Raw genomic sequence first — 27,635 nt, 5'->3', positions numbered from 1 at the left:
GGGACATATAGCTGTAAACTGCGAGAAGTCTAGCGTAGTTTTTTCCTACGTGGAGGAAAAGGATGAGAATATGGAACTTTTAAGTCCATATCTCCACGACCTGCAAGTTAATGGAAAACCATGCCGAGTGCTAAGAGACAGTGCCGCCACGCTGGACATTGTCCATCCGTCTTACGTGATGGTAGATGACTTCACCGGAGAAGTAGCGTGGATAAAACAGGTTGTAGAAGAACACAGCGTGTGTCTGCCCATGGCCAAAGTCAAAATCAGTGGACCATTCGGGGAGCTAGAGACTGAGGCTGCAGTTTCCAAATTTTTGTCACTGCAGTATCCCTACATCTTTTCGAATCGTTCGAATCAGTTACTGCGTGACAGAGGGCTCAAACTGGGAGAGGGCATAGTACAGGCATTGACCCGAGGCCAAGCTCGTAAGATCGCGGCGCTTTCGGCTGAAAATGCTCAAGCTCCTCCAGCTGAAGCAGAAAAGGGGATAGCTTCAATACCCGAATCCGAGCTAGGCCCGAGGGACAAAAGAACAGTTGAGGAAAGCCTGCCAGTTGACCAGCTCAATGAGAGCGTAGCACTAGAGTGTCAGAGTTCTAGCCTGCAGGAAGAGCAAGCAGACGCGCTCACAAGCGAGACAGGGTCGTTATTATCACCGGCCTCAAAGAACTTCGATCAACTCTTACGCGTGGATAGAGAGTCACTGGCAGCTGAGCAAAAGAATGATGAGAGCTTAGCTAAATTACGTGACACAGCTAAAGAAGGCATTGCTAGGCGCAACGTAACGATACATGAGAGAGGAGGATTGTTGTATCGGCATTACAGAGATCGAAAGGGTAAGATTTTGGATCAGTTAGTCATACCTACTAAGTATAGGGAGGACCTTTTGAGTCTTTGTCATGGAAATGGGTGGTCCGGCCACCTAGGCATAAACAAATCAAAGGAAAGATTGCTTATGGAATACTACTGGCCTGGCTGTTTCAAAGATGTAGAAAACTTTGTAAGATCATGCGACGCCTGCCAGCGTTCTGGTAAACCAGGAGAGACTTGGAAAGCTCCACTGAAGGTAGTGCCCTTAATAACAGAGCCTTTCAGACGGCTTGTAATAGACACGGTAGGGCCTCTTCCAAAAACAAAATCAGGCTACAGGTACTTGTTTACCATGCTGTGTCCGGCTACCAAGTTTACAGAAGCAATCCCTTTGAAAGAGCTCAGCTCCACCGAAGTAGTAGACGCGCTTTTGACAGTGTTTGCACGAGTTGGGTTTCCAGCCGAAATTCAGGCAGACCAAGGGTCAGTATTCACGAGCGCACTGACTTCCACATTCTTGCAAAAGTGCGGGGTGAAGTTAATACACAGTTCTGTCTATCACCCTCAGTCAAACAGTGTAGAGAGGTGGCATTCGGTGCTTAAGCGAGTTTTGCGTGCGCTCTGTTACGAGCACAAGGAGGACTGGGAGAACTGTCTGCCGGCAACTTTGTTTGCTTTGCGAACGGTTCCACATGAGGCGACAGGGTTCTCACCAGCAGAACTAGTGTATGGGAGGACACTCCGGTCTCCACTGAGAATGTTAAGAGAGATGTGGGAGGAAAGAGGGGAGAGTCCAACCGTGGTTGAATACGTGCTAAATTTACTGGAACGGCTAAGCGCAACCCAAGAACTAGTCGGAAAGAGCATGGCACTAGCTCAAAAGAACGCCAAATTCTATTACGACAGGAATGCGAGGCTTCGTACGTTTAACGCCGGAGACCAGGTAATGATCCTCAAACCTTCAAGAAAGAACAAGCTTGAAGTTCACTGGGACGGGCCCGTTAAAGTGTTGCACAAACTTTCAGAAACTAACTATGCTTTGAGAATGCCCGGTCGCAGGAAGGAAGTGAGGATATATCACTGTAATTTGATGAAGCCGTATGTAGAGCGGAGCGGAGTCGTTAACTATACTGTCAAAGAGCCGGATGGCATTGGTACCAAGTTTAAGGAGTACAGGGCAACCTCCAACTCTGAAATCGGCCTAGAAGAAGTAGTAGAACACTCGGTAAGCTCGCATGCTCTAAGACCCGAGCAGCTAGATGAGCTAAAAGGGGTGTTAGGGGAATATCTCGACAGATTCAGCGAACGGCCGGGTAGAACCGAACTGATAACGCATGAAATTGAGCTGACCTCTGCCGAACCAGTAAGATCAAAACCTTACAGGGTGTCTCCAAGACAGAGAGAGATTATGGAGGCAGAGATACAGCGCATGCTAGAGTTGGGAGTTATTGAGCCCGCTGAGAGTGACTACACGTCACCGCTAATACTCGTAGAAACCCCTAACAAGGACCCTCGTCCGTGTGTTGACTACAGGAAGTTAAATGCGATCACTAGGGATCAGCTGTACCCGATACCCAACATTGAGGAACCAATTGAAAGAGTTAGCGCTGCTAAATACATTTCAACTATAGATCTCGTGCGGGGGTACTGGCAAGTTCCCCTTTCAGAAAGTGCCAGCCGCTATGCCGCATTCATCTCGCCTGTAGGCACTTTTCGCCCTCTCGCACTCAGCTTCGGGCTGAAGAACGCGCCGTTTAGCTTCTCTAAGTTAATGGATATTGTCCTAAAGGACTTGCAGGAGTTCGCCTTACCTTATCTTGATGATGTGGCCATTTTTTCGGACAGCTGGGAACAACACGTATCGCACCTCAAACAGGTGTTCTCACGGTTGAGGGAAGCCGGCTTAACGATGAAAGCGGAAAAGTGTAGGTTTGGTTGTTCGCAGGTTACTTATCTGGGCCATGTTGTCGGTCAGGGCATGAGACGGCCGGCTGAGCTGAAAATAGCGACGATTGGAGATTTTTCTCAGCCGCGCACGAAAACGGACCTTCGTTCATTTTTGGGACTTGTGGGGTACTATCAACGGTACATTCCGAATTACTCGCAATTGGCAAGTCCATTAACAGACGCCCTCCGAAAGGGAGCACCGAGTAACGTACAATGGGATAAGGACAAGGAGAACGCTTTCCAAAGTTTGAAAACGCTATTGGTTTCTCGCCCTGTGCTTCGCGCGCCAGACTACACAAAGGAATTCATAGTTCAATGCGACGCAAGCGACAGAGGTATGGGCGTGGTACTTAGTCAGGTCGGCGACAATAACGAGGAGCATCCTATCCTCTACGCCAGCCGTAAACTAAATGTAAGAGAGGAAGCCTACAGCGCTTCAGAGAAGGAATGCGCTTGTTTGGTTTGGGCCGCCCAGAAGTTGTCGTGTTACTTGTACGGAGCGAAGTTCATCTTCGAGACCGACCACTGTCCTCTGACGTGGCTCAATCAAATGTCACACAAAAACGGCCGCTTGCTCCGATGGAGCCTCACTCTCCAAGAGTACAACTTCTCCGTTAGATATAAGAAGGGAAAGTTGCATAGCAATGCGGATGGTTTGAGCAGGCTAATTTGAATTCTGCGTTTGGGGGTCCCGCCTAAATTTTAGGGTTACTAGTGTTAATTTTATTAAGCGAAGAAGATCCCCTCTCATTTGGCAGGATTCCCTCCATGATTGCTGAATGTGTCAGCAGGAATTTGCTTCAGAAATTGGCATAGCGAAATGCAGCATTTTTTGTTTGCTTCTGCACTTATGTTGTTGTTGTTGTTTTTTGAAGCCTAGCGAGTCTAAAGTGATAGCCAATGCACGCCATCTCGGCGCAGAGCCGTGTTGTGGGGTTCATTTTTCAGTTGCCTGTCCTTGTTGGATGTTTTGGGGCGGTGACATCAATGCACAAGTGGTCGCTGCGAGCCAAGACATCAATCCCCCCTGACCAGCAGCCGTTCTCTTCCTGCCTAGCGGTTGTCAGCGCTAGACAGTCGAGATTTTTCGGGCCATGGAGGCGCTGTTAAGAATGGCGAGCCGCTAAGCAAGATTGCCACCTTGCCACCCGATTACGACAAGGGGTGCAAGACGCGCACCTCTCCCTCTCCGTCGCTGCAGCTGGGAGGCGTTCAAAGAAGCGGCCTTTGCGTTGGAATCCGCCGCCTTCCTCCAGCCCCTTCGACATTGTGACGGAACTAGTTCGGTGCGTGAACAATGATTCCGGAGTTCCCCAACGCGGAGCTGATTTGACACGCATGGACAAGCTGCTGCGGGAACGACGTATTTTTGTGCTTCTCACGGTTCGGAGTGGCACGGAACAACGAGCGACCCTCGAGCGGCAACGATAGTTCCCGGAACGGCACCCGCCAACGCCGTCGTCGGGCATCAGAGCGCGGTTGCCTTTGTGTACGTAAACTGTTCTGCAGAGCAGCGGCGCGTTGGTGATGAGTAAACGAACAGTCGCCGCGTCGTAGGACCGGCGGATCGAGTGTATAAAAACTGTGGTTGTGCGAATGCTGAGGACACTTCTCTTGAGCAGTCATGTTAGACTGAGTCACTTCTCTCATGCAGTCATGTTGGACTGATACTCTTTTTCTCAAGCAGTCATGTTAGACTGAGTTAATTTCTGTAATTAAACCCTTTTCCTCGTTCTCGATGAGAAGCAGTTCTTCACTTCATCAACGATCTCAGCGTAAATAAGTTGGACGACGGCATGGGCCAGCTACCTTCGAATTCATGCCGTACTTTAATCTTGGCAAAGGACCACGGACGATGGGATTGAGCCCCCAATCCTGACAGCGTCTTCTATCGTGATGCGCCGTGCTTTCTGTCCGGCTCATCAAAGCTTTACTCACATCTGACCTCCATAATATGCGGGATCTGCATGATTTTTTTTCTTTTTCTTTTTTTTGAGTTCCTCTTTTTGGTGTAGCGCTCGGTACTATTTTGGAGGCCGAGCTATAGCGCGCGCTATACTTGAGGCTGCCGAGGCCTGGCGGCTCGCTAAACTCCAACTCGTCGTGGGTAAATATATACTCGCGAGAGTAATGGAGAAATAACACAGGTCCTCAACGTGGAGCGGAATGATAGGGAGGTTCAGTGTTGCCGGTGCTCCAATACACGCAGGCGCGTCGGGCGTGATTCACGCGTGAGCGGAGGCGTACGCGTAAACACTATATATATACAGTATGCGATCACCCGCGCGAAGACAACGGAGCGCGCCAAAAATTTACTCGTATGTCGAGGCTTTGCCAGAACTTTAGAATTCACTTCATTTCGCCGGGCAGCATGGTCATTCAAAATTAATCTGTAAGACCACTTCTGCAACAGCTTCGCCGACGTTGCTTTGTGCAGTGGGAGCCATCGACATCGGTGCGCATGCCTTCCAGCAATGCGTTCTCATCGAAACGCGGTCGCAGCACTTGTCGGAAATGCTGAGCGCCGTCAGTTCAACAACAGCGCATAATTATTTAATTGATTAACCTATTTATTCATTTAAACAGCAGTACACAAAGCGCATGAGTTAGACCGCTATGGCTGGCATTGAGCTTAACATAGCCGAATGCTCTCTCTTCTACTATATTCATTTTCCCACGTGCGCGTGATGCCTTCCTAAACTGATTAAACTGATTCTTGTGCTTACGATAGCCCTTTTGCAGAGAGGAGCTTGGGACTCCCAAGCCTATTGTATTTCCGGATACCTTTGCGTGTTCTTGGTATGTAATATATGTTTGTAATGCACAGCATGCATGACAGTGTGCCGCACCAACGGCCGTGAGTCCGCGGAAAATAAATGACGAGAAACGAAACACGAGATCGATCCGTTTTTCTGCGATGCTTTCGCTCTTTTCAGTTTCTAACTTTATCACGACAAAATGATACCGGCCTTTGTTTATTTGGAATCAGCATTTTAAATCTGCCGTTTGTTTTGTCTTCTTTTTTTTTTGTCCGCCTCTTCTCAATCTCTGCAGAATGGCATCTGTGTCCCGTGACGGAACCTGGAAGCTCTGGGATTGCAACAGTAAGTGCAACCGACGCATTTCCTGGCTTTCTCTCTTTATATAGTGTATATGGCGTTGATATCGGTGTTATAGTGTGTTGTTATTGTGTGTTGTGAAGTTTCTATTTGAGGAAAGTTGTCAATTGGGTCGGTATTTCTTTTTTTCCTTTACTTCTCGTCCCCGCACGTCGAGCAGAGTCAAGATTATAAGTGCGTCATTTCTCAGTTTATTTCCCGCTTGTGCCGGTCCCACAGCAGCACAGTCGCAGATTATGACGACGACATACGTATACATATACATATGGCCCTTTGTATCGGGCAGGCAAAGCGGGATCGCTCTAGCAGAGTAACTAAAAAAACAAAACAAAAAAGATCCAGGAGGACCCATCTCACGATGCACGTCAGTGGTAATGCGTTTAGCATTCAAGCAGTGTAGTAACACACCTTATTGAAGAACATATACGTTCATTTTGAATCTGTGTCTGCCCATTTGCTGCGAGACTTGCTTGCCAAGGTAGACCATGATCACAACGTCATGACGACGACTGTACGAAGACGAGGCAGTGATGAAGAAGGAGGAATTATGCCGATGAAACGAAGGCGTCAGTACGGCACGATTGCGGCACGATGACGGCGATGACGTGGTCACAAGGACATGACGAGAGTCAGATGAGGAAGTTAAAAGGATGCCAATGAAGCATCACGATGACGAATGTTTGGCATTGAATGATTGAAAAACACGAATGTTTGATATGAGCGTGACGGTACGACGACGGTTGTTTCACCACGACGTAGTAACGACGATGAACTGACGAAAAAAAAGAAGGAACAACTTCAATGCAACGACGAAAGCGGTATGACTATGGCAGTATGACAACGAGATGACCGTTCCGAAATTATGACGGTGGCGTAAAGACGACAGCTTGTCTATGACGGCACGATTACAATGGGCCCGACGACGAGTGTACGACGACGATGGCACGGCCACGACTGTATCGCGAATACTACACGAGGGCGATGACGTGACGGCGACGACCGACGACGACCGGATGACGAAGCTGAAACAACGACAACGGAAAGACCGCGACGACTTCGCGACGAAAGTATATGACAACGGAGGCGTGATGACAACTGCCTGACGACGACGCAATCGCGTCGATGCCGTAACAACGGCCGCATAATCCCGATTGAAAGAGGCCAGCATGGTTACGATATGAAGGGGAAGAAGAAATGACGTCGTACAGAACGATGAAAGCGGTACGGCGACGACGGCACGATCACGGTGGGATAATGTTTCAGAAGTGATGACGACATAGTAAGACGACAACGTGATGATGTTGGCTTGACGACAATGGCATAGCGATGACTGTGTGACGATGACGGCGGGGTAATAATCGGTTAATGTAGTCAGAATGAGGACAAAGTGACCACGACGGCATCACAAGGATGCAATGACAACGAGACGGTGATGACTGTGGCATGACAAAGGTACGAGGACAATGAGGTGACTACGACAGTGTGACGGCGATGGCGTGGCGACGACTGTACGACGACGGTTGTGTGGCGAGGATGATGCGATGACGATGGCATGATCAGAATCGGATGACAAAGCAGGAGAGACGACGATGCTACGATCACGACGGTATGACAATGGATGTGTGACGACTGTATGACGACGACGGCGTCACAAGAGTCGGAAGGTGAAGCTGGAATGACGACGATGCAATGACCACGATGGTACCATGACCATCAGCACACACCTAGTGGCCCAAACTATCAGACAAATGAGCCATCGGGTAGGCATGACAGAAGTCCGATGACAAAGTTTAAATGGAGATGACGAAATGAAGACGACCTAGTGACCTAAGCGATGCTAACTTGGGACAGTGGCGTAAGAGGCTAGATAGATAGATGAATAGATGGGCTCAACATCGCAGAAGTAGCCGAAGAATGCTAATCGCATTACTAATGCACACTGCACCATTACAGTTCGGTGATCGTACATATGTTCATCCACGGCGTTAGCATCGTAGGCACCTTTGGCACTATCTAACGGCTTCTGAGGTTCCTTGATACGCGTTCACCCTAGCGGCCGGTAGAGTTACTGTATGTGCGCCCGTAGGGAGTATATACATCTATATGTTTCCCAAAGGGAGCACATGTAGTAACTCTATAGTGGCAGGATATTCGCAACTCCACCTTGCGGCAGAGCCATATATCCACGCGCCGATCGCGGATGGCATAGGAATACATGCCGACCAGAGATTGTATATGCTCCCGCAGCATATATACAGTAAACTCTATTGTCCACTGACTCTGAAGCATCGCGTACTGTACTTGCTTTCGCTCTTGTCGATGTACGCACAGTGGGATGAAGCTGGTCTGCGGCTTCTCTATTAGGCGTACGTGGCAACGTTGGCTCGACGTGCATGCCTCGGCTATACGCTATACATTAATCGCGCTCGACCGTCCGCCTGCATTGCGCCATGTTCGCGGTTCATCGTCGCGGAGAGAGAGAGAGAGTGAGTGAGAGAGAAATATGCAATTTTTAGCTTCTGGGCCAAGCAACTCCGCAGGCAGGATCGTTGTTGATCTGACAGGGGAGACGATAACGAAGTGGGATCAACGGGGGGGGGGGAGGGGGGGTGCAGTCTCGGCGCACAGAACTCGCGAGCTTCAAAGCGGCTACACGTCGACTCGGCGCTACGGTATACAGGGGAGACCACCTCCAGCAGTATAATTACGCTTTCTCGTCGTTGACGGCGGGGAGGAGAAACAAGAAAGCAATGAGGAAAACCGATAAGAAACGTGAAGGCTCGGATGAGAAGTCAAGAGACGCGCTTGACCGCTCATCGTCGAGGACAACGACATGGCTGCTCCTTTTTTCTTGCCTTCTTTCTTCGTAGAATCTGCCTCGCAACTTCTTTTTACCTTTGCTTTACTCTTTCTGTCTAAGACTCGTTTTTTTTGAGTCGTCCGTTCGCGATTGCAGGTTAGGTAGAGCGATGCGCGAACGCGTAACGTGTGTGGTACGCGCCGATGCGCTTCGCCTGTGACGGAGTGGTGGAGCTGTGGGTGCGCGAATTGATGATCGTCGGGAGCACCCCTTGTGTTGTGCTTTTCCTCCTTCTGAGGGGTGGGGTGATGGGGTGAAGGCGTGGGAAAGGAAGGGCTACTAGACACTGAAAAAACGAGGAAACTTTGCCAACCACAACAATCGGCAGGCCTGCTGCGGTATCTACGCGTGCTTACTAGTGGGGAAAATGAGCGAGTGGTTTGAACGCGTAGTACAGGCGATCACCGTAAAATTCCAAGCAAGGGCCCTCCCTCGTCCGTGCGAGCCTCGGTGCTAACGGTGCGCCTTCGTATATGAAGAGTGTGTGCGTTGGTTCGTCGACCGACTCTCAACGCAGCAGTGCTGGACCTCGTGGCCCAAATAAATGCGAGCACTGTTCCCTTTCTTTTTTTTCTTCTTTTCTTTATCTTTCTTTATTTCTTTATTTCTTTATTTCTATGGGCAACTCACGAAGTCCCAAGTGAAGCGGGAGAAAAACGGAATGACGGAGAGAATTGTGTATCGAGTCTTTTGTGCATGTCAAAGAGCCCAAGCCGGTCAAAATTTACACCAGGACTTTCCTCGTAGTCTGGTAGTATGTATATGTGGTGGCCTGGTAGTCCGTGTAGGCCTGCTAACACTGATCGACGAAGCACCACCGTGCTCAGCAGGTGACTGAACGAACGAGTGAGGGAGAGAGAGACTGAGCGGAACCTGATTGATAGAACAAGTAATTTGAACTGTCCGTCCCCTCATTAAGAGATAGGAATAAAACATTTTTAGCGACTCTTGGTGCATACCCTTTTAATGTTTGCACACAGGGGTCCCAAAAGGCTTTCAGTTCCCTCGAACAACCCTAACCGCTACAACCCGCTAAATTTAGCGGGTAACGAAGAAAAAAGTTGCGATTTATTTATTTATTTCAAGTGCCTGCAGCGCCCGAAGGCATTAATGCAGGGTGGGGGGTGAAGGGGGGGGGGAAACTCAAGGTTACATATACTCGGATAGAATACAAAGCTGATAAAACAAAAATAACACAACTAAAACGTTCGCGTACAACTCTCTCTCTCTCTCTCTCTCTCTCTCTCTCTATATATATATATATATATATATATATATATATATATATATATATATATATATATATATATATATATATATATATATATATATATAAACGAGAAGAAAGGGGGTTAACCGAGGGGCCCGATTTTTATTAGTCATATCATAAGAAGCCAACAAACACTGACACTGACATGTTGTCCTTGGTGTCAGTGTTTGTTGGCTTCTTATGATATATATATATATATATATATATATATATATATATATATATATATATATATATATATATATATATATATATATATATATATATATGAGAAGCCACCAAACACTGACACCAAGTACAACATAGGGGAAACTATGTTGTACCCTATGTTTCCCCTATGTTGTACTTGGTGTCAGTGTTTGGTGGCTTCTCATTATATGACTAATAAATATCGGGTCCTCGGCTAACCCCCTTTCTTCTCGTTTATATATATATATATATATACATATATATATGAGCACACCCACAGCACGTACAGCCGTCAGCAATATGAAAGGGAACACCAAAAATTTTCAAACACCCGTAAGGGTTAAACACACATGGCATCCATAAAAATGTCCAACAGGAAAACTAATTGTTATGTATCAAGTTCCTAGATTTGAATCCACGCATCATGAGTCATAATTATAGCCATTCTAAAGCAAAATTTGCTATTCCCTTTCGTATTGATGACATACATGTACATATTGGCACGTGCACTTGTTTGTCTTTCTCTGGTGACCGCTTTTCACCGGCTCGCAAATCTCAAACGTTATCGCTCGACGCAGTGCGCGCCTGCATGTATCGTAAGTTTCTCGAATGCTATCTATGGTTCTATCCGTTGTCTGTTGTCACCGAACCTTGCGTAATTTGATTGTACGAGGCCGAATCAGAAGGTCATTGCCCTTATCTTTTTTTTAGCCAAATTGCGGCTCTAAATGCGAAGTCGACATAACCATTCCCAGCGGTGGACCTTTCTTGGACCTTATCTGCATCTGCCGATAGCTCCTCGGCACGGCGCTGCTGTCAGTTGTTTAAGATGGCGGTTGTGTTTCCCACGTCCACGACGTACGAGGCCACATGTGGCAATCAGAACCAAGCTCCGGTCACTTGCAGTGGCGTAGCAATAGGGGGAGGCCGGGGGGCCGGGGGCCCCGGGGGCAAGGGGCCTGTGAAGGGGGAGGGAAGTGTCATATACGTCTGAAGACACCCCTCTTTCCGCCGGCTACAACCCGGCCGGGGTGGGGGGGTGGGGGGGAGGGGTAGTGACAGAAGACCTATGGGTCCCGGGTGCCAGATGACCTAGCTACGCCACTATTTATTTATTTATTTCAAGTACCTGCAGCGCCCGAAGTCATTAATGCAGGGGGGGGGGGGGGGGACACATGGTTATATATACTCGAATAAAATACGAGGCCACATGGTACTTGGGAATTATTTAATTACTGGTACTGGTCACTTGATTGGGAGAGTCTGGACCGCCCATCATACACTCCTAATCTCGCTCGTAGTGATTTCCGCGTTTTCGGTCCACTGAAGGAGTTCCTGGCAGGGGACAGCGATCCACGTGCACCGAGGAAGCCAAGACAGCAGTCCGATGGTGGATCCACAGTGAGCCGGACGAATTCTATCGCGGGGTCATCTCAAGTTTAGTGCTGCGATGGGACAACAATGTCTGAACCGGTGTGGGGTCTATGTGGAAAAATAGTGTAAGGTGCGTAGAACAAATAGTACGTATACTTGTAATTTCCCGTATGTGCCTTATTTTGGCTAATAAAAAAAAAGGGTAAAGGCTTTCTGATTCGTCCCCGCATGTGCGACGACGCGAATTGCGTAGTGCTTTCTGGAAGGCACGCGGGCACCAGCGATTACGGTGGAACCTTGGACGAGTCACGCACGAAAGGCGACACGCTTGACCCGCACATCAGATTTTCGACGATCGCCGAGAGTGGGCTCGCCGCTATCGTAGTGGTTGACTGTTTTTTTTTTTTTTCTGGACACAGATACGCCCAATAAAGAGTTACTCTCGTGATTCACAGTTTTCGCTATACTATGTTCGCCACCGTCACTACAACGTGACAATTACCTAGTCGAACATGCAGGACAACAACAACAACAAAAAAGAAGCTTTCGTTTTCTTGGCAAACTTGGGTGCACAAGATACGAAGGAGAGGCCCGGCCACAGAGCCTCTCTGCAGGCAAGGTCGGTCGATCCCATTCGCGACTCAGCAGGAGTTGCGGTAATGTGTCGTCGACGGCCGTCTGCGACGCAGTCGTCGCTTCAGTCGCCAGCTCGACGCGCCGTCGCCGCGGTGTGGCCCGCGCGTCTCCTACACGCTGCGTGCGATTTCGCGGACGTCGCTGCTGGTCGTCGCCCCCCGCGCAGCGAGGGCGTCGTCGCTTCGAGCTGCGCAGACTCGCGGGCGGCGCGTTTCGTATCTCACCGCGGCATCGACGGAGCAGTCGAAAAACGCGCGACAGATGCGCAGGCCGATGACATCGCCGATGAGAGACGCGGTCGCTCGTCGTCTGTTCGAGGTCTTCCACTGCGCAATGGCGCCGTCTGCACGCGCGTGCCACGGCCTCTATGTATCTGTCCACGTATTCGAGAACTTTCACCTTCTTTTCTTTCTGTTTTTTTGACGAACGGAAAGTTGTTAGGTGTCTGTGTCTTGGTTTAAGATTTCAGGAGAGATACGTATTACCTGAAATGAAGACAAGATCGTGGGTGAACACGCCTGCTTTTTCATAAATATGAAAGCGCACCTGACACCTCCCCCCTAGTTTTTCGTAAAGCTTAAGAATTAGGAATTTTCCCGTGATATTCCTGTTGCTGCGTCGTTCTAGGAAAAATAATATCATTTTTCAAAAAACCTTTCGCTCGTCGGTTTCCTAACTTTCCGTTGAGAGACTTGTGATGGTAAAAGGACGCCAGAGGGGCACTTGCCTGCAGCAAGTTCATACAGGCAAGCTGTTGAAGCAGATGACATTAGCGACAGCTGAGTCGCTGGAGAAAGCCACTGCGATCTAAAGAACGACGAGTTGCTCTGCGGTTCCATGTTTAGCTGCGGCTAAAGGATAATCATCGTTAATAAATTGTATATGTAACCCAGAAAAGAAGTGTGTTCAATGCAAGCGCTAAAAGAAATTGCGTGCTGTACCACCCCCTCCCCCTCTTCGTTCCCTGCTCAGTGGCATCTCAAAGTTCACAAGTTGGCAGTTGTGCCAAAGCACTTTGCGCATTTTATCAATGAGCATTGGCCTATATTGACTTGTTTCATGCGCCACATTCAGCATAAGCCTCAAGGAGCAAATTTGTTTGGTAGACAAGAAGGGCTCTATCACCAGAACTCTAGTACTTGCCTAGCAACCGTGGTGTTTTACTATTCTGGTGTAGTATTTGGCCCCTCACTGTTACACTAAAACATTCAATCAATCAATCAATCAATCAATTGGGCATCTACCGATTGCTTGTACTACTGTAGCGGAAGCAATAGCGGTATAGTGCAGTCGTTTTCAATGCATAATTTCAATACATAATTTTTTTTTTTGTAGAGAGTAGCTGTGGCATCGTAAACTTCCAAATAATTCTGCATCACCCATTAACAACAAATACGTATATCCGCTAAATATCGATCTCACAAATGTTTCGACAGGCCATTGCGAAACGTAACTAATAAAGAACCGTCACAATGGCTTATGCACATTCCAGGTGAAGAACTAAAGCATAGCACTTTTAAGCGTACACCTGTGGATTACAATACTACAAGCGTCCATCTCGACAAAAGTTAATCGATGAAAGACGAAAAACAGCCACGACTTCTTCAACGGAACCAGGCAAACAACAACGAGATATAACCGTGTCCGCTGTATACACATAGACTACATGCCTACTTTAATGTTCTTCATTTGACACAATGCTGCGCAATCTTTCGGGCAAGCTCTTTTGTTTTGTCTGGCAAGTGCCATTTTCCAGTCCAGATGTAATACCACCTCATAAAGATAGGACAAGGCGCTTTTCCAGCGCCCTGTCTTGTCTTCTTGCGCTGAAAAATGTTACTGCCTCAAACTAACTAGCCAAACGGCACGCTCAGTCTCATACAAGAACACCACAAATGGACAGCACACGAGAAAGAGAACACGACGAGTTATTCTTGCCCTTCTCACTTTCTTGTCCCCTTCCTCCTCGCTCTTTCTTTTCTTCTTCTTTTTCTGTCCTTTTTCTTTTCGTCTTTTGTGCGTGAGACGATGAGAGCCAACTCAACCAACCTTGCCGCATCTTTACACCATACAGTGCATTATCCCCTTTCGCGTGGAGTGATCCTTAAGCGGCCAACGTGCGGCAGCTCTTCTTCCAAACGATGCCAGACTGATCGTTGCAGTTCTCGCTCCGTCCTCTTCTTTCTGCGCAGTCGAATACCAGAAGGGCCAGGAGCCGTACCTGCTGACGACGGGCCAGTTCCCTCCCGTGACCGAGGGCGCCACCCCGCGGTGCTTGGCGCTGTCGCCCGACGGCCGCACGGTGGCCATCGCCACCGACGACGAGGTGCACGTCTTCTGCGGCAGGACGGCCAAGCTCAACGGCAAGCTCGAGCACATGCACAACGGTGAGTGTGCGTGCGAGTTAGGCAGGGTGTGTGTGTGTGTGTGTGTGTGTGTGTGTGTGTGTGTGTGTGTGTGTGTGTGTGTGTGTGTGTGTGTGTGTGTGTGTGTGTGTGTGTGTGTGTGTGTGTGTGTGTGTGTGTGTGTGTGTGTGTGTGTGTTTCGCTTTAATAGGGTGACGTAATTGCAGCGCTGTAAAGACGCGACGCGGCTTGAAGTTGGCAGGACGCGTCTGCCGTGCCGATTCCGCTGCTTGTCGTCCTCTAGCGAGTTGCCCTCCGTTCGGCGTCCCAGAGGTGTCCTGCACGAATCATGTTTAACGAGGAAGCGCCCTCTGCAGGCACCGACCGGAACTTTGTCCCACCTACGTGCGTCACGCAATCAAGATCACGCGAATTTACTGACATTCTCAATGGCGATACGTTCCCACGATGTGCCTATACCTATAATGGTTAGGAAAGTAGGCATAAGAAGGTTAGAAAGCTTTTTCTTTATTAAAGGAATTGTGCTCTTGATGGCGTAAATTTGTTGCATTGAGGACATTTATGTGTAATTTAGGTATATAAACCAGTAAGCTGGTTTGTAACGAAAAAAAAAAGAAGAAAGAAAGATGGCGCGACAGAAGCGGCCGGAGACGGAACGCACAGGACAAGTCTAATAGATTTGGTCGTCTCGTAAAATTATTTATTCGAGCGTGTCCCTCTGCGCTTTCCGCGCACTTCTTACGGAAACAATGCGGAATTCGCAATACTTCTGTGCGCTAAATTTGTAACGTGTGGCACCGTTTTCGCATGCGAAGTGTCTGCTGTACGCGTGGCTGTACACACGAAATCTCCGTGGGAAAGGTCTATAGCCTATCGGTGGCGTGCCTGTTGGCGTATACGTTTAAAGCAAAACACCCCACGACGTGGGAGCGAGAGCCTGCGCATGGAGCTGCTGCGGCGTCATATTGCGACGTCGTCTGTAACCAAAGAGCGCGGAGCTTTTCTTTTTTAAATCACCACTTCTATGTTGTGTCTATCCGTTGACGCAAGAACTTCTTCGCATCGGCGTTAACCCTTACGAAGACAATTCCACGGCATTCCTTTTTCGAGGGAAACAGTCGGGTAAAAGAAAAGCGTTTCTATAGAGAGTTGAGGTTGACCTCAACGTTACATAACGTCGCCACGTCTTTCTGGGGTCTGTATACGCGTTTACGTTATTTTCAGTGTACGGTTACGCTACAGTATACGTCTCTGCTTTGCCAAGAGAACTTTCTAATTCGTTACGCAAGAAAATATACCGTTTCGATGTGAATGCACGGCTCCGCGAGAGACTTGCCTGACCTTACGAAGTTGCGTTACGAAATATAGTTGTGCACTTCACTCACGAAAACCTGTTTCGTAACAGAGTTTTGTATAGCTCTCTTACGAAGCCCTTTTGCAAGGACTTACCCTGGCGGGGAGGCCACTTTCCGAGGCGACCGGCTGGTATCACGTTACGTTCCCATTTGCCCGCCTGTTATGCAGCGTTGATGCCTCGGTGTAACTTTCGCTTCTCTGCACTTGCACCGTGCGTATAGGTCCGTAACAGTGCTGTGTATAGCACTTCTAAAAGGTCGTGTTGTCTAAGTCAGTTGTGAGTATCTTGCGATATGCCTTCTCGGCAGTCCGTTGTGTCGCGAATGGACTGTCTGGTTCTCTCCAACTCGTCTCGTAACGAAACCCTGTGTATGTACGTACCACCCTTGCGAATCCCTGTTGAGTGCATAAGACGCACACTAATATCCTTGCGAAATCCCCTTGTGCATTAAAGTGCGCATTGCTTTCAATCGTTTTCCAAATTAATCCAGGAGCGATCGCGCAGAACATTCGTCGGAAGTGGTTTGGTCATATTCTTTCTGTCACCTCTCGAGAAAAAAAATTGACGCTAATTTTATCTGGGCCCTCGCGTCGTCACAGACGACGAAATAGATAACCGTGAAGTGCGTTTCGAATATGATGAGATGGCACAAAAATCTAGGATGCAGTATCAACTTACGAACCCGCCATGCAATTTTGCATCCTCGTCCTTGTGTCCAGATACATAAAAGTGTTTTTTTTTTTTTAAACCTTAGTAAACATTAAGGGGCTACCGTGCATCTTGTCCACATATATAGCAATATCTGAGCATACCATCTATACAAAAAAGAAACACAATAACTAATTTTTCACATTCCAGATATACCATTCGGTAATAAGAACCGACTTGAAAAAAAAAAAACTGTTATGCACCTGGGTTGTCTTCGTGTCTCAGGAGGCTATATATGCACGCCACGAGCGGCAGCGGTTGTTCAGTTCCCCCGCCACTATTTTCGAATAGACGTAGACATGTCTGTCGACCAGCTCCGCAGTGTCGTTGATCTTACCGGTACCCCCCCCCCCCTTTTTTTTTTTAGTTTGCACGATTTCACTTAGCAAGCGGTTCACCGTAAACGCTATGCCCTCCCGCGTATGTAAAGCAAGCGGTTAGCAAGCGGTTCACCGTAAACGCTATGCCCTCCCGCGTATGTAAACGTACGACTCTAATTCCAACGGGGGATTAATTGCCGCCGCCGGGGTCGACAGGCCCGTGTATAGGCAGTCGAGCTCGTTTCGCATTGCAACAGATGTGCGCATTACGCCACTCGCCGCGAGTTCTGGGAGCTCGCAGCGCTCTTGTTCCTGCGCGTGCATGTATATATGCCGTTTTGTGTAGCTCGGTCGTTCTTTGCATGCACGGCCTTTGTCAAAAGAAACGAAGCCGCTGGGCGCGTGACCGCAGCTATACAGCTGTCTGCGGCATGTGTGTGGTCGGCGGCCTCCAGTTGCAAGCTGTGTGAAGAGAGAGAGAGAGAGAGAGAGATGAGGAGGAGGAGGAGGAGAAGGAACTCATGCCTTCGCCTTCCGAAGTATTCGTGCAATGAGAGTTAACCATGCGCGTGCCTCGAGTCAGTTGAGGACTAGGCGACACTCGCGTCCCGAACGGCTTTGTTTGTTTTGACTAAGGCTGCATCTATAAGACATTAGACTGTATCTAAGGTTAAGACATCGTCAGCCAGAAAGCAAGGAGGCCATCGCTTGCGCGACCAGAGCTGCTGTTGCTCCAATCGGGCCCGCTCGGGAACGCGGGCTAGGTTAGAAGGACGAGAGTTAGCCCAGCGCCTGACACAAGGCCCGGAAGATCGGAACTGTAGTGGCGTCTCACCATGGAGCAACGCTTCATTTACAAGCGTCGCGGTAGTGGAAATATTAACACGCTTTGACCAGATATCGCTGAGACTTGGAAATTCGTGCCTCAAGTTTAGGGGGCACGGTCGCGTGTGGAAATGAGCATAGACAAAAAACGGGTGCAAAAAGAACTAAGCGCAGTCTGAGTTCATAGACACGCCAATCCGCTTGGGTGTTGCGCCTTTTCGTATCGTGACTCTTTAGAGACTTTTAGCTTGTACGCTATTCCGGTAAACGGGAGCGGTTTGGGCGGATTAACGGATGGTCGGGGCGTAAACGTGAGCGGTGAAGCCGCCTGGTGTTGTAGAGCTCAACCAGACAAACGCATAGCTAAAACTGCAGTAACTCACCATATCCTGCTTCGCCACTCGTGCAAATTTTTGGCAGCGGCGTAATTGTGAACACGATTACACCACTGTCGAAAATTTACGCCAGCAGCTAAGCAGAATACAGTAATTAGCTCTGTGTTTGTGTGGTTGAGCTTTGCGCCACCAGCTGGCGCCACCGATCGGGCCGCTCACCTTGACGCCCCCGCTAAACCGGAAAACCGCCCGCGCTTGCCCGAATACCGGACACGCTAAAGGTCTCTTTTATTTACGTGCTAGCGCTTTCGGCAGCGAATGAGACTGCCCCGCTGGTTATTCACACCGTCACCCGTCGCGCGTGAACTGTTGAGAGCCATGTCGGGAACGAAATTCCCACAATACTGATGCGGGTGACACCACGAGTGGCTGGTATGCGCTTCGTCCACCTTCTTGTGTTGCCGTTTTGTTCCCAACACGCGCGGGTTTACCTGCGTCTCATTCACACGGACGCAAGGCGCGCGCAACTGCGACGCTCCGCTCGGAGCCACGCAGGACGTTCGCATTGTGCGCGACGCTGCCGGCCATATAATACGCGCGTACATACATATGCGTTGCATGCGAGCCAAAGGCACCGCGCTCGTGTCGTCTCCGCAGCGGGGTCCAGCTATGGAGTTACCGATCGACAGACGGGGATCTGTTTACATGTCGCCGTCCGGTCGAGGCGGAGGAACAAAGCCGCCGGATTGTGTTTACACCTCGAACGGCGGCGCGCGTTGTGTAACGCGTATACGCGTACGCTCTCCTCCGGAACGCGCAGATTGTGCGAGCCCAGTATACCAACGCGTTTCGGTCTGCGCGCACAGGTGTTGCTCGGTCGATTCTTCTCGAGCGTTCCTCTTGTCACTGCGTCGTACCGGGCGCTGCTGTATGGAAACCCCATGCGGGGCTGTTCAATCACGCCGACTGCATGCGCACGAATGTCGGTGCGAGCAGAAGTTCTGCAGAAGAATGCCGACGTTCTTGTGCTGGAAACCGTAGGCACGTATACGATTTTGCCCGAGAGAATTGCGTTTGGCGCGACGAACTGCCCTGCGAAGAAGCACAGTGGTCGGAAGTTCGCCGAACGTATACGTGGTTTCCCGTCAGCAGACGTCGATCAACTATATATAACTATATACGCTATATATAACTATGTACGCTATATACGCGGTCAACTATATATGCAGCTGCCGTATAGTTGGCGGTGTGCGATTTGTAGTAGTCGCTGCAAAGCGACAGTAATTCTTGGATGCCTTATGTCGATGCCTCATAAGTCGCTGTTAACAGTCATAACTAGAGACATTGGATAAGGAAAGAGTGAGGGTGTGTGAAATACCCCCCCCCCCAAAAAAAAAAAAAGTAGGAAGCAAGCCTGTACACCGAGCCAGCATTTTGACCAGGTAACTTGTGATCGTCAGGGCGACCTGCCGAATACTGGTTGACTCGTTCGAAATGTGATTCGGTACGATACATAGACATTATGTCGAAAGGGCTGCTGCGAAAAATATAATAATAATAATAATAATAATAATAATAATAATAATAATAATAATAATAATAATAATAATAATATATGTATGCAAGGCCGTCCAGAGGGCCCAAGAACTGGCGGAGCGTCACCACGTTCCCGTCCCGACTTGGGCGTCGCCTACGGTTTCGGCCCAAGGAGCTCGCCGCGTGCGATCTCCAACGGCTTAGACCCCTCAGGACCTCAATAAAGTTCTTGACTGACTGACTGATATGTATGCAATAATTGGCAGCGGATTATCGAAAGGAATATAGTTGACTGGCCGACAACGACCCTATGTTTGAGGAAATGGCGCCTAAGTGACAGAAAAATAAAATAAAAAAAGGTCCTTGTTTAGGTTGACGATGCGTACATCCTGAAGTTTAGTATCCCTGCACCGTAATGTGCCATTCTTTTTTCTCGTAAATGAGGGATTACGGGGAGCACTCGTTTACCTATATATAATGTGCTTGTTTGTGTCTGGCGGAGACCGCCAGCGCTTTTCAGCTCTGGCGAAGGGTTCTCTCCTTTTCGACTCGAAACACCGAGATGTGGTAGCGAAATGCTTGTATTCGGTACGTGCGCACACATTCCGCAAGTTTATGTATTTTTCCTGTTCTCCAGTTTATTATCGCCGGTGCTAGAGTCGTCCCGTAGAGCGAATGAAGTAAGCTTGGACAACCTGTCTCTCCGCTGATAATATCTGGCATTCCTCGCTGCTAAAAAAATCGCTATCATTACGGAGTACGCGTTGTGTAGCGCACTGCGAAAGTAGTGGGATTCGTACTCAAAAATTGGCGATTGCTTGTTTGCAAAACCATATTGAAACGCACTATAGCTGTAAAAACAAAGAAAGAAAACGAAAACTGACATCCGCTGTTTGTCATTAACCTACACGCCGATGATTTTATTTAGAGCAGCGCCGTCCCGAACCAAGCAAAAAAAAAAGCATCTTGGCACACTACTACTACTACTACTACTACTACTACTACTACTACTACTACTACTACTACTACTCTCTCTCTCTCTTTCTCTATCTATCTATCTATCTATCTATCTATCTATCTATCTATCTATCTATCTGTCTATCTATCTATCTATCTATCTATCTATCTATCTATCTATCTATCTATCTATCTATCTATCTATCTATCTTTTTCGAGAGCATATCTCTGCTCAAAACAAGTAACATCATCCAGATTTGATTTCAGTTCCGAACACGTCAGTTTCTGTGCAACGAAACGTTCCAACGAAAACGAGAGAACAAACAGCGCTCACGGCAATACCAGTTTCGTCCTGCGCGTTTCAAGTTTTCCCAATATGGCTCTTCGGCAACAGATGGAGAGAGAGAGAGAGAGATCCAGATATGTTAACCAGTGGTAGGTCGAGTTCGGTAGCGGCGGCATCTTGAGTCAACCAGAGAGGCCCATAGGGCTGCCGCGGCCTCTCTTATTGGCTCAAAATTCTGCCATTACCGAATTCGACAACATGGCGGAATTTACAATGTCCAGACCCCAGAACTGAGCTATGTTGGCTATACCGTACGCGATGGGAGGGGGTACGTGGCAGAAAAAATGTGGAGAGGAGGACACGGGACAGAGTGCATGTTGGATACATTTCGATGGGTGCCTCGACGCCCCGGGGCGCTCTCTAAGGGACGCAACTTTTGGGTGTCAATCGCTGCCTCCCGGACGGTCGTTCGCGACGTCCACGTTTGGGCGACGCACGTGGGCCGCGCGCGCCGTCCCATCTCGGAGGCCATCGGCCACTGAGTCCGGTTTACTTCAAACCCCTCCGTGCGAACCGTCATAAGCGACACCAGAAGGGCAACCGTCAACTTTTCGAGAGGCAGCATATAGGCGTCTGCGCGGCACTTGTTTTACGGGACTTCAAGAAACGAAAATACTATCGAACTCGTACGCGTCCCTGCCCATTCGGGGAATCAAGGGACTGAGGAGGCGCACTGGATAGCCCGAGGTCTAGCCACCCGGGAGGTGTGCCCCTCAGACTCCTCGGATCCCGTGGACGAGGCACCGACGTCGTACCACGCAATAGCAAACTACTACAAGCACAAAAGGCGAATCCATCTGCCTCCAAACGCAAGCCTCACGCGAACGCAAGCCTCGATCCTGCGTCGAATCCAAACTAATTCGTTCCCCAGCCCACATTGGTGGCTGGCCATAATTTACCAACGGGCAATGGTACCCAATATGTCAAAACTGCACAAATCAAACATTGGCTACCAAAAATCGCATTCTTTGGGGGTGCGAGGGCTTATCCCCACTCAGCTTGCTCCTGTCAGCTCCCTCACAACAGACGTGGGAGGAGCTGCTGAGAACGCCAGATCAAAGACTACAAAAAGCCCTCGTTGCCTGGTCTGAAAGGGTCGCTCCTCGTGAGGGGCCATTCTTGGGACTTGGGCCTGCCAGATCTTACCTGAGCAGAATTTCAATAAAGTTGTTACCACCACCACCACCACCACGTCTCCGTTTTTTTGTCGTTTCCCTACTTCCACCAATCTTCTAATTGCCTCTAGCTAATCTCTATTGCACACATTTTTACTTTTCCCCCGTTCTCGCTGAACCCAAGAGCTTCAAGGAGGCCAGTGGTACCTAAATCGACCGCTGGGCAGATATCTTCACATTCCAATAAAACATGCTCCATCGTTTCCCTTGCTTTACCGCAGCAAGCACATGCTTCTTCTTCCTTCTGATATCTCGCTTTATAGGTGCGTGTTCTAAGGCATCCCGATCTCGCTTCGAAAAGTAATGAGCTTCCCTTTGAGTTATCATAAATTGTTTCTTTCCTGATTACCTTTTTTCCTCTTGAGTAGTCACTCATGGCAGGTTTCTTTCCCATTGCCGCCACCCACGACATTATTTCGGCCTTTCTGGCTTGCCGCTTGACGTTCTTTGTTGCTGTGTTGCTCACTCTACAGGCCGCATACTTGCTGGTAAGCTTCCTAGTTCTTTTCCTCCAATAGTACGATACTCCTGCTGCCATCTTTCGGTTGGAGTGATAAACGAAAGAAATAAAAGGAATACGCGCTAGTGTCAATCCGGCTGAGACTCAGCTGCTCGATGCATGGCTCAATGCGTCGCGCTCGCTTTGTCAGGAAGCGTGAGTCATCGTTGTCAGCTGGGTGTGTGTGTGTGTAGCGCGATAGCGCATGCCGCTACATGGAAAGTGCGCAACACTTGTATCACAGCGAGCCCTGCCCAAGGCCAGCGCACCGTCCTTCCTTTGTGTTGCATATATTTTTGCGGCTGTGTCTTTTTTTTTTTCTTTTTCGGACTTCCGTTGCCGCTACGCGCACTTTCGCGTATTAGACAATTTTATCCTCCGCGCCGTAGTGACTGCATCCCGACGGGGTCGTAATGCAAAGGTGCCCTTGTGCGGACACTTTCAGTGCCACACGATAAACTCGGGAACCAGATTTCGTAACGATTCCCTTAGTCCATCCCTTCCGTCCTTCATCAATGACCTTTCTGCTCTTCTTGCTTTTTTTTTCCTTGCAGGTTCACCGCTTGAAGTAATGAATAAAAGCGATCAAAGCGTGTATAAGAGAGGCCGGTATGAGAGAGAGGTATTTTCGGAGTGACGGCCTGCGAAAGCCGTCGCCCCTACGTGTCAGATTGTGTCAGATTGGACTATTCGTTCGTCATTTTGTTTTCTGTTTATTTCTTTATTATTATTCTTTTAAAGGCATTTCCGAAGTGCACGATTCGTGTCCGGTGTAGACGCGCAGGGACCGAACACTTCGGCCATGGCGGGTGTGGTGTTCGGTCGAGGGAACACACTTTAACATGCGCGCCGCGTTGTTACCTCCGTTATACCCCGAGGAGTTCCGCACTTCCACGGCAGCCGTTATACTTTATCAGTCTACACTCGTGTACTGTTTCTCTCCAGCGAAGCTTGAATTTCCATTAGCGACAGCGACGCGAACAGCGGCAAATTTTTTCTTCTTTTTCTTACGAGCGAAGCACTTTCCGAGAAAGTGTTCGATCTGCGCGGAGTCGAAGACAAAAAAAAAAATATCGACGAAATATAGGTCAGTCCGAAGAGCGTCAACGCTACTTCGGCACCATGCTCCACTGGGCAACGTCTCTCCCACCTTGGACGTAGCTTAGAGAAGTCGAACCCTATCAATCATTTCTTCCTTTTAAATGTCCGCACGCGTACCACAGATGCATTGGCAGGCCTCGCTCCACCATTTCATCGGCTGTGAGCTGCACGATGCATGAACGATCTTTTAGCGCACCGCAAACGAGTGTCGCGAGGATTCAGACTCGGGCACTCGACAGTTTTAGTCCAAAACCGATTCGTAAGTCACAGTTTACCCGCTCGTTTACCGGACACTTCTGATCCGACCAATCGTTCCGAAAGCACTCCCTTCGCACAATTAGAGTAACTAATTCCTTAAACGCTCACAAAAAAAAAGCACCGTTGTTGCAATTCATGTATTGTTGTAATAATGATCTTCGCAACTCCTCTCTATTCGGGAAATGTATCCCCTTCGGGCGCCAACTGATTCTGTCCGCTGAAAAATTTAGTTTCGGCACATTTCTCGCATCTTCAGAATCGTGAAAAGCGCACTGCTTCAGCACAAATGAAAAACTTTCATTTCTTGAGCGAGTATACATTGTGAGGTTAAGAATGTGGGAATCCATGCGGGAACTTTCTACGGGGACGTCAGGTGTGACGTCAACCATTTTTACGTCTATAGCGTACTTGGAAAGCATCTTATCCAGCCACTTGAAAAAAAGAAAAAGCTTCATGTAAAACGTTGTGAAGAACGATGAAAGAAATTTACTCGCTACCTGACGGTGCAAGCTGACACCGATAGCAAACACCGAGCCATTTATACCTCCTTTCCCTATAGCGTATCTTGCATTTAATTCTCTGTATCGAGTAATTGACTTTCCCTGTTTTTTTTTAAATTATCACCAGATTTCTTTTTTAACTGTACTTTTAACTGTATGGGCACCCGCACACTCCTCCCTTCCCGGGAACGAAATAGCGCACAACCTGGCTCGAGAACTGACAGGCCGAGCAGGTGACACGCAACAAATACTGGGAACGGAGAGAGACCGGATGACCAGCTTTAACGAGATCACCAAACACTATAAATTGGGAAGGTCCCATTTCCCCCCGGCACACTCCTCGTTAAATAGACGGCAAGCGACGGCATGGCGCCTCTTACAAACAGATACATATCCGAACCCGGTGGCCTACCACCGCTACTACCCGGACCTTTACACGGATAGATGTAGATTCTGTGAAGAAAGGGCGGACCTACAACACATGGTATGGGCTTGTCCTCGTACACCCATACAGAATAAAATAATTAAAACCAGAGAGCAGTGGGAGACCGCGTTGCTCAGCTGTGCACCGGAAGACCAACGCAAGGCAATCCAGCAGGCCGAAGATGCCGCCAGGGCCCAAGGGCTCGAGGCCGTCATTTAGGTAGAGGCCTAGGTCTCAAATCTGCTGTGCACAAATAAAGTTTATTCCTCCTCCTCCTCCTGTACTTTCTCTTTGCTCTTTTGCATTGCATTCCTGCTTACAGCTTTTGTATTCTATTTCTTGCATTGTGCTTCTCGCCTCTACCAGATGTGGTGTACTATATGTACTGCTATGTACCTTGAGGGTCTTGCAGGCAAACGAATAAATAATTTGATTCATTCATTAGCCTAGTTTTAGTGAAACACTTTGCGCATATTGATGCAAGCTGCCTTCAAATCACGCGCGCTAGCCGTTTGCTGCGCCCTCGCAGTCGTTTACGGACATATGTGCGAAAGAGAGCAAGAGAGAAGCGATCAACATGGTTTCACAACTCACGTACGATCGCAGCAAGCTCGGATTATTAATTGTGTTTTGTAACGAAGCAGACGCGTCTCGTGTTGTCGGGCACAACTTAACTAATTAACTAATTAAGCAACTTAACGCAACTTAACGTAACTTAACGTAAACTAATTAAGCACATTCTTTCAATAGTGCGTGGCAATATCATTCAAACTTGCAGCGCAGCTATAGGACCGCATAGAAGTGTTTCAAGATGTATGTTTCAAATGTAATTTTTTTTTCAACTATGTTTTTGCTTTTGATGTATACTACCTTGGCGCACGCAGTTGTACGGGCAAGAACCTCACGTACCCGTGAGCAAAAGTATTCGGACCAAAGAGCCGCCGGAAAAGAATATGGTAAAAATGAGAAAAGAATGGAGAAATAAATAAATAGAAAAAGGAAATAATCGTAGTTTAGGCGCACAAACAGAAATCGTGCACCGGAAAGTTCGCAATTTCGCATTTGAGCTGCAGTCCTCATTTTGAAGTTGGATTCATATGCAGAGAAATAAAATCACGGTTCATCGTGGAATTCCTGGTCCGTTTATCCCAAGGGAGTAACTTCGGGGGGTTGGGTCAGAACGAACTTTCAACGAGCAACGTTAAAAGAGCTCTGTATAGGCGGCGTAATATCTCATCTGACCCGTAGAACAGCTCGGACACATAATCGCTTTTCAAGTCGGCTGTTAGTACCGATTGGTATGTTACGAAACGCGAAAAACGTTTTTATTATTATTATTATTATTATTATTATTATTATTATTATTATTATTATTATTATTATTATTATTATTATTATCATCGTCATGGTTACAGGGTGAAGGCAGCACGAAGAACCTCGTGTTTGCTGCCGTTAAAAAAAAAAGAAAAAAACTCATAACGCAAATACGCAGATTTGCCGACATTGCGAGGCAGGCCCTCCGCATGTTCATTATACATTCTGGACGTCAAACGCAGTTCGCGGATTCTACACTCGTTGTCTGTGAGGACACAACGGTCTATAGATCAAATCGGTGTAGATTGCACTTGGCACGTGGCTATAGAGTGAGCGCTGCGCCCGCATGACTCGTTTCGTGCTGTCGTCCTTGTACGTAACGCGCTGCGTAACCTGGCCGTAGACTGACGGCGCACCAGCTGGGCTAAACTGCAACCTTGGTGACATTTGGTCTGGCCGTAGACTGACGGCGCACCAGCTGGGCTAAACTGCAACCTTGCTGACATCTGGTCTTGCCGTAGACTGACGGCGCACCAGCTGGCCTGAACTGAAACCTTGGTGACATTTGGTCTGGCCGTAGACTGACGGTGCACCAGCTAGGCTAAACTGCAACCTTGCTGACATCTGGTCTTGCCGTAGACTGACGGCGCACCAGCTGGCCTGAACTGAAACCTTGGTGACATTTGGTCTGGCCGTAGACTGACGGCACACCAGCTGGCCTGAACTGAAACCTTGGTGACATTTGGTCTCGTTATTCTCGAAGGCAGCAGACGGGCAAAAAATATGACTAAATCACTTGAGCACGCAGTTTCTCGTGCGTCCGACTTTATGTGCGCGACGAATATTTTACGTAACCGCTTTCGAGTTGATATTTAAAGAAAACTAAACAATAAAGACAAGGAAGTTGAACGCAATGTGCATTGTAATGCGCGCAATGTATATTAGACATTTGTGCGTATAATGTACGATGACCGGGTGTTGGCGAACACAGCAGAGTTGTGGCTCTTGAGCGGCAGCTGCAAGTGGAACATGTATGCCAGACATTTTCCACTTACCAAGTGGAAGTTGTGCGGAACGAGTTGTAGGCGTGCGGGCGTCGAAAGGTCGACGCGACTCAATCGCGCAGCTGTATAAGGTGTCCTAGCTTACGTTAGCCAAGCTCTTCAATAAAAAGAAAAAAAAAACACGAAGAAGAAAAAAGACAACTAAAAAGAAATACTGTGCGAGACACGATATTAAGACATTCGATGTTCGCTCGTCAGACCTTTGACGACCAAAGACCACACGTCTCATAATTGTATCTCGCGCGGTGTTTTTGTAATCTTTCTTCTCTTGTTTTTTTTTTCTTTTTAACTCCTTGCCTAACGTTAGCTGGGGCACACGGCATACAGTATAGGTCCAGCTGA

The 27,635-nt window shown here is 48.3% G+C and overlaps 1 protein-coding gene across 1 annotated transcript in view; it reads left to right on the top strand.

Annotated features, from left to right (window-relative positions):
- The window catches only part of LOC135904682 (transducin beta-like protein 2), a 297,791-nt gene that overhangs the window by 256,572 nt on the left and 13,584 nt on the right, over positions 1-27,635 (top strand). The window contains exons 7-8 of the mRNA XM_065435595.2: positions 5,815-5,864; positions 14,401-14,595. Of these exons, the coding sequence (XP_065291667.1) occupies positions 5,815-5,864; positions 14,401-14,595 (245 nt within the window). The remainder of the gene's footprint in view (positions 1-5,814; positions 5,865-14,400; positions 14,596-27,635) is intronic.

Source organism: Dermacentor albipictus, chromosome 2, assembly GCF_038994185.2.
Source record: "Dermacentor albipictus isolate Rhodes 1998 colony chromosome 2, USDA_Dalb.pri_finalv2, whole genome shotgun sequence".
In the NCBI taxonomy this organism is placed as follows: Eukaryota; Metazoa; Arthropoda; class Arachnida; order Ixodida; family Ixodidae; genus Dermacentor; species Dermacentor albipictus.
Note: the sequence above shows the minus strand (reverse complement) of the source record. Positions and strands in the feature narration are given on the sequence as shown.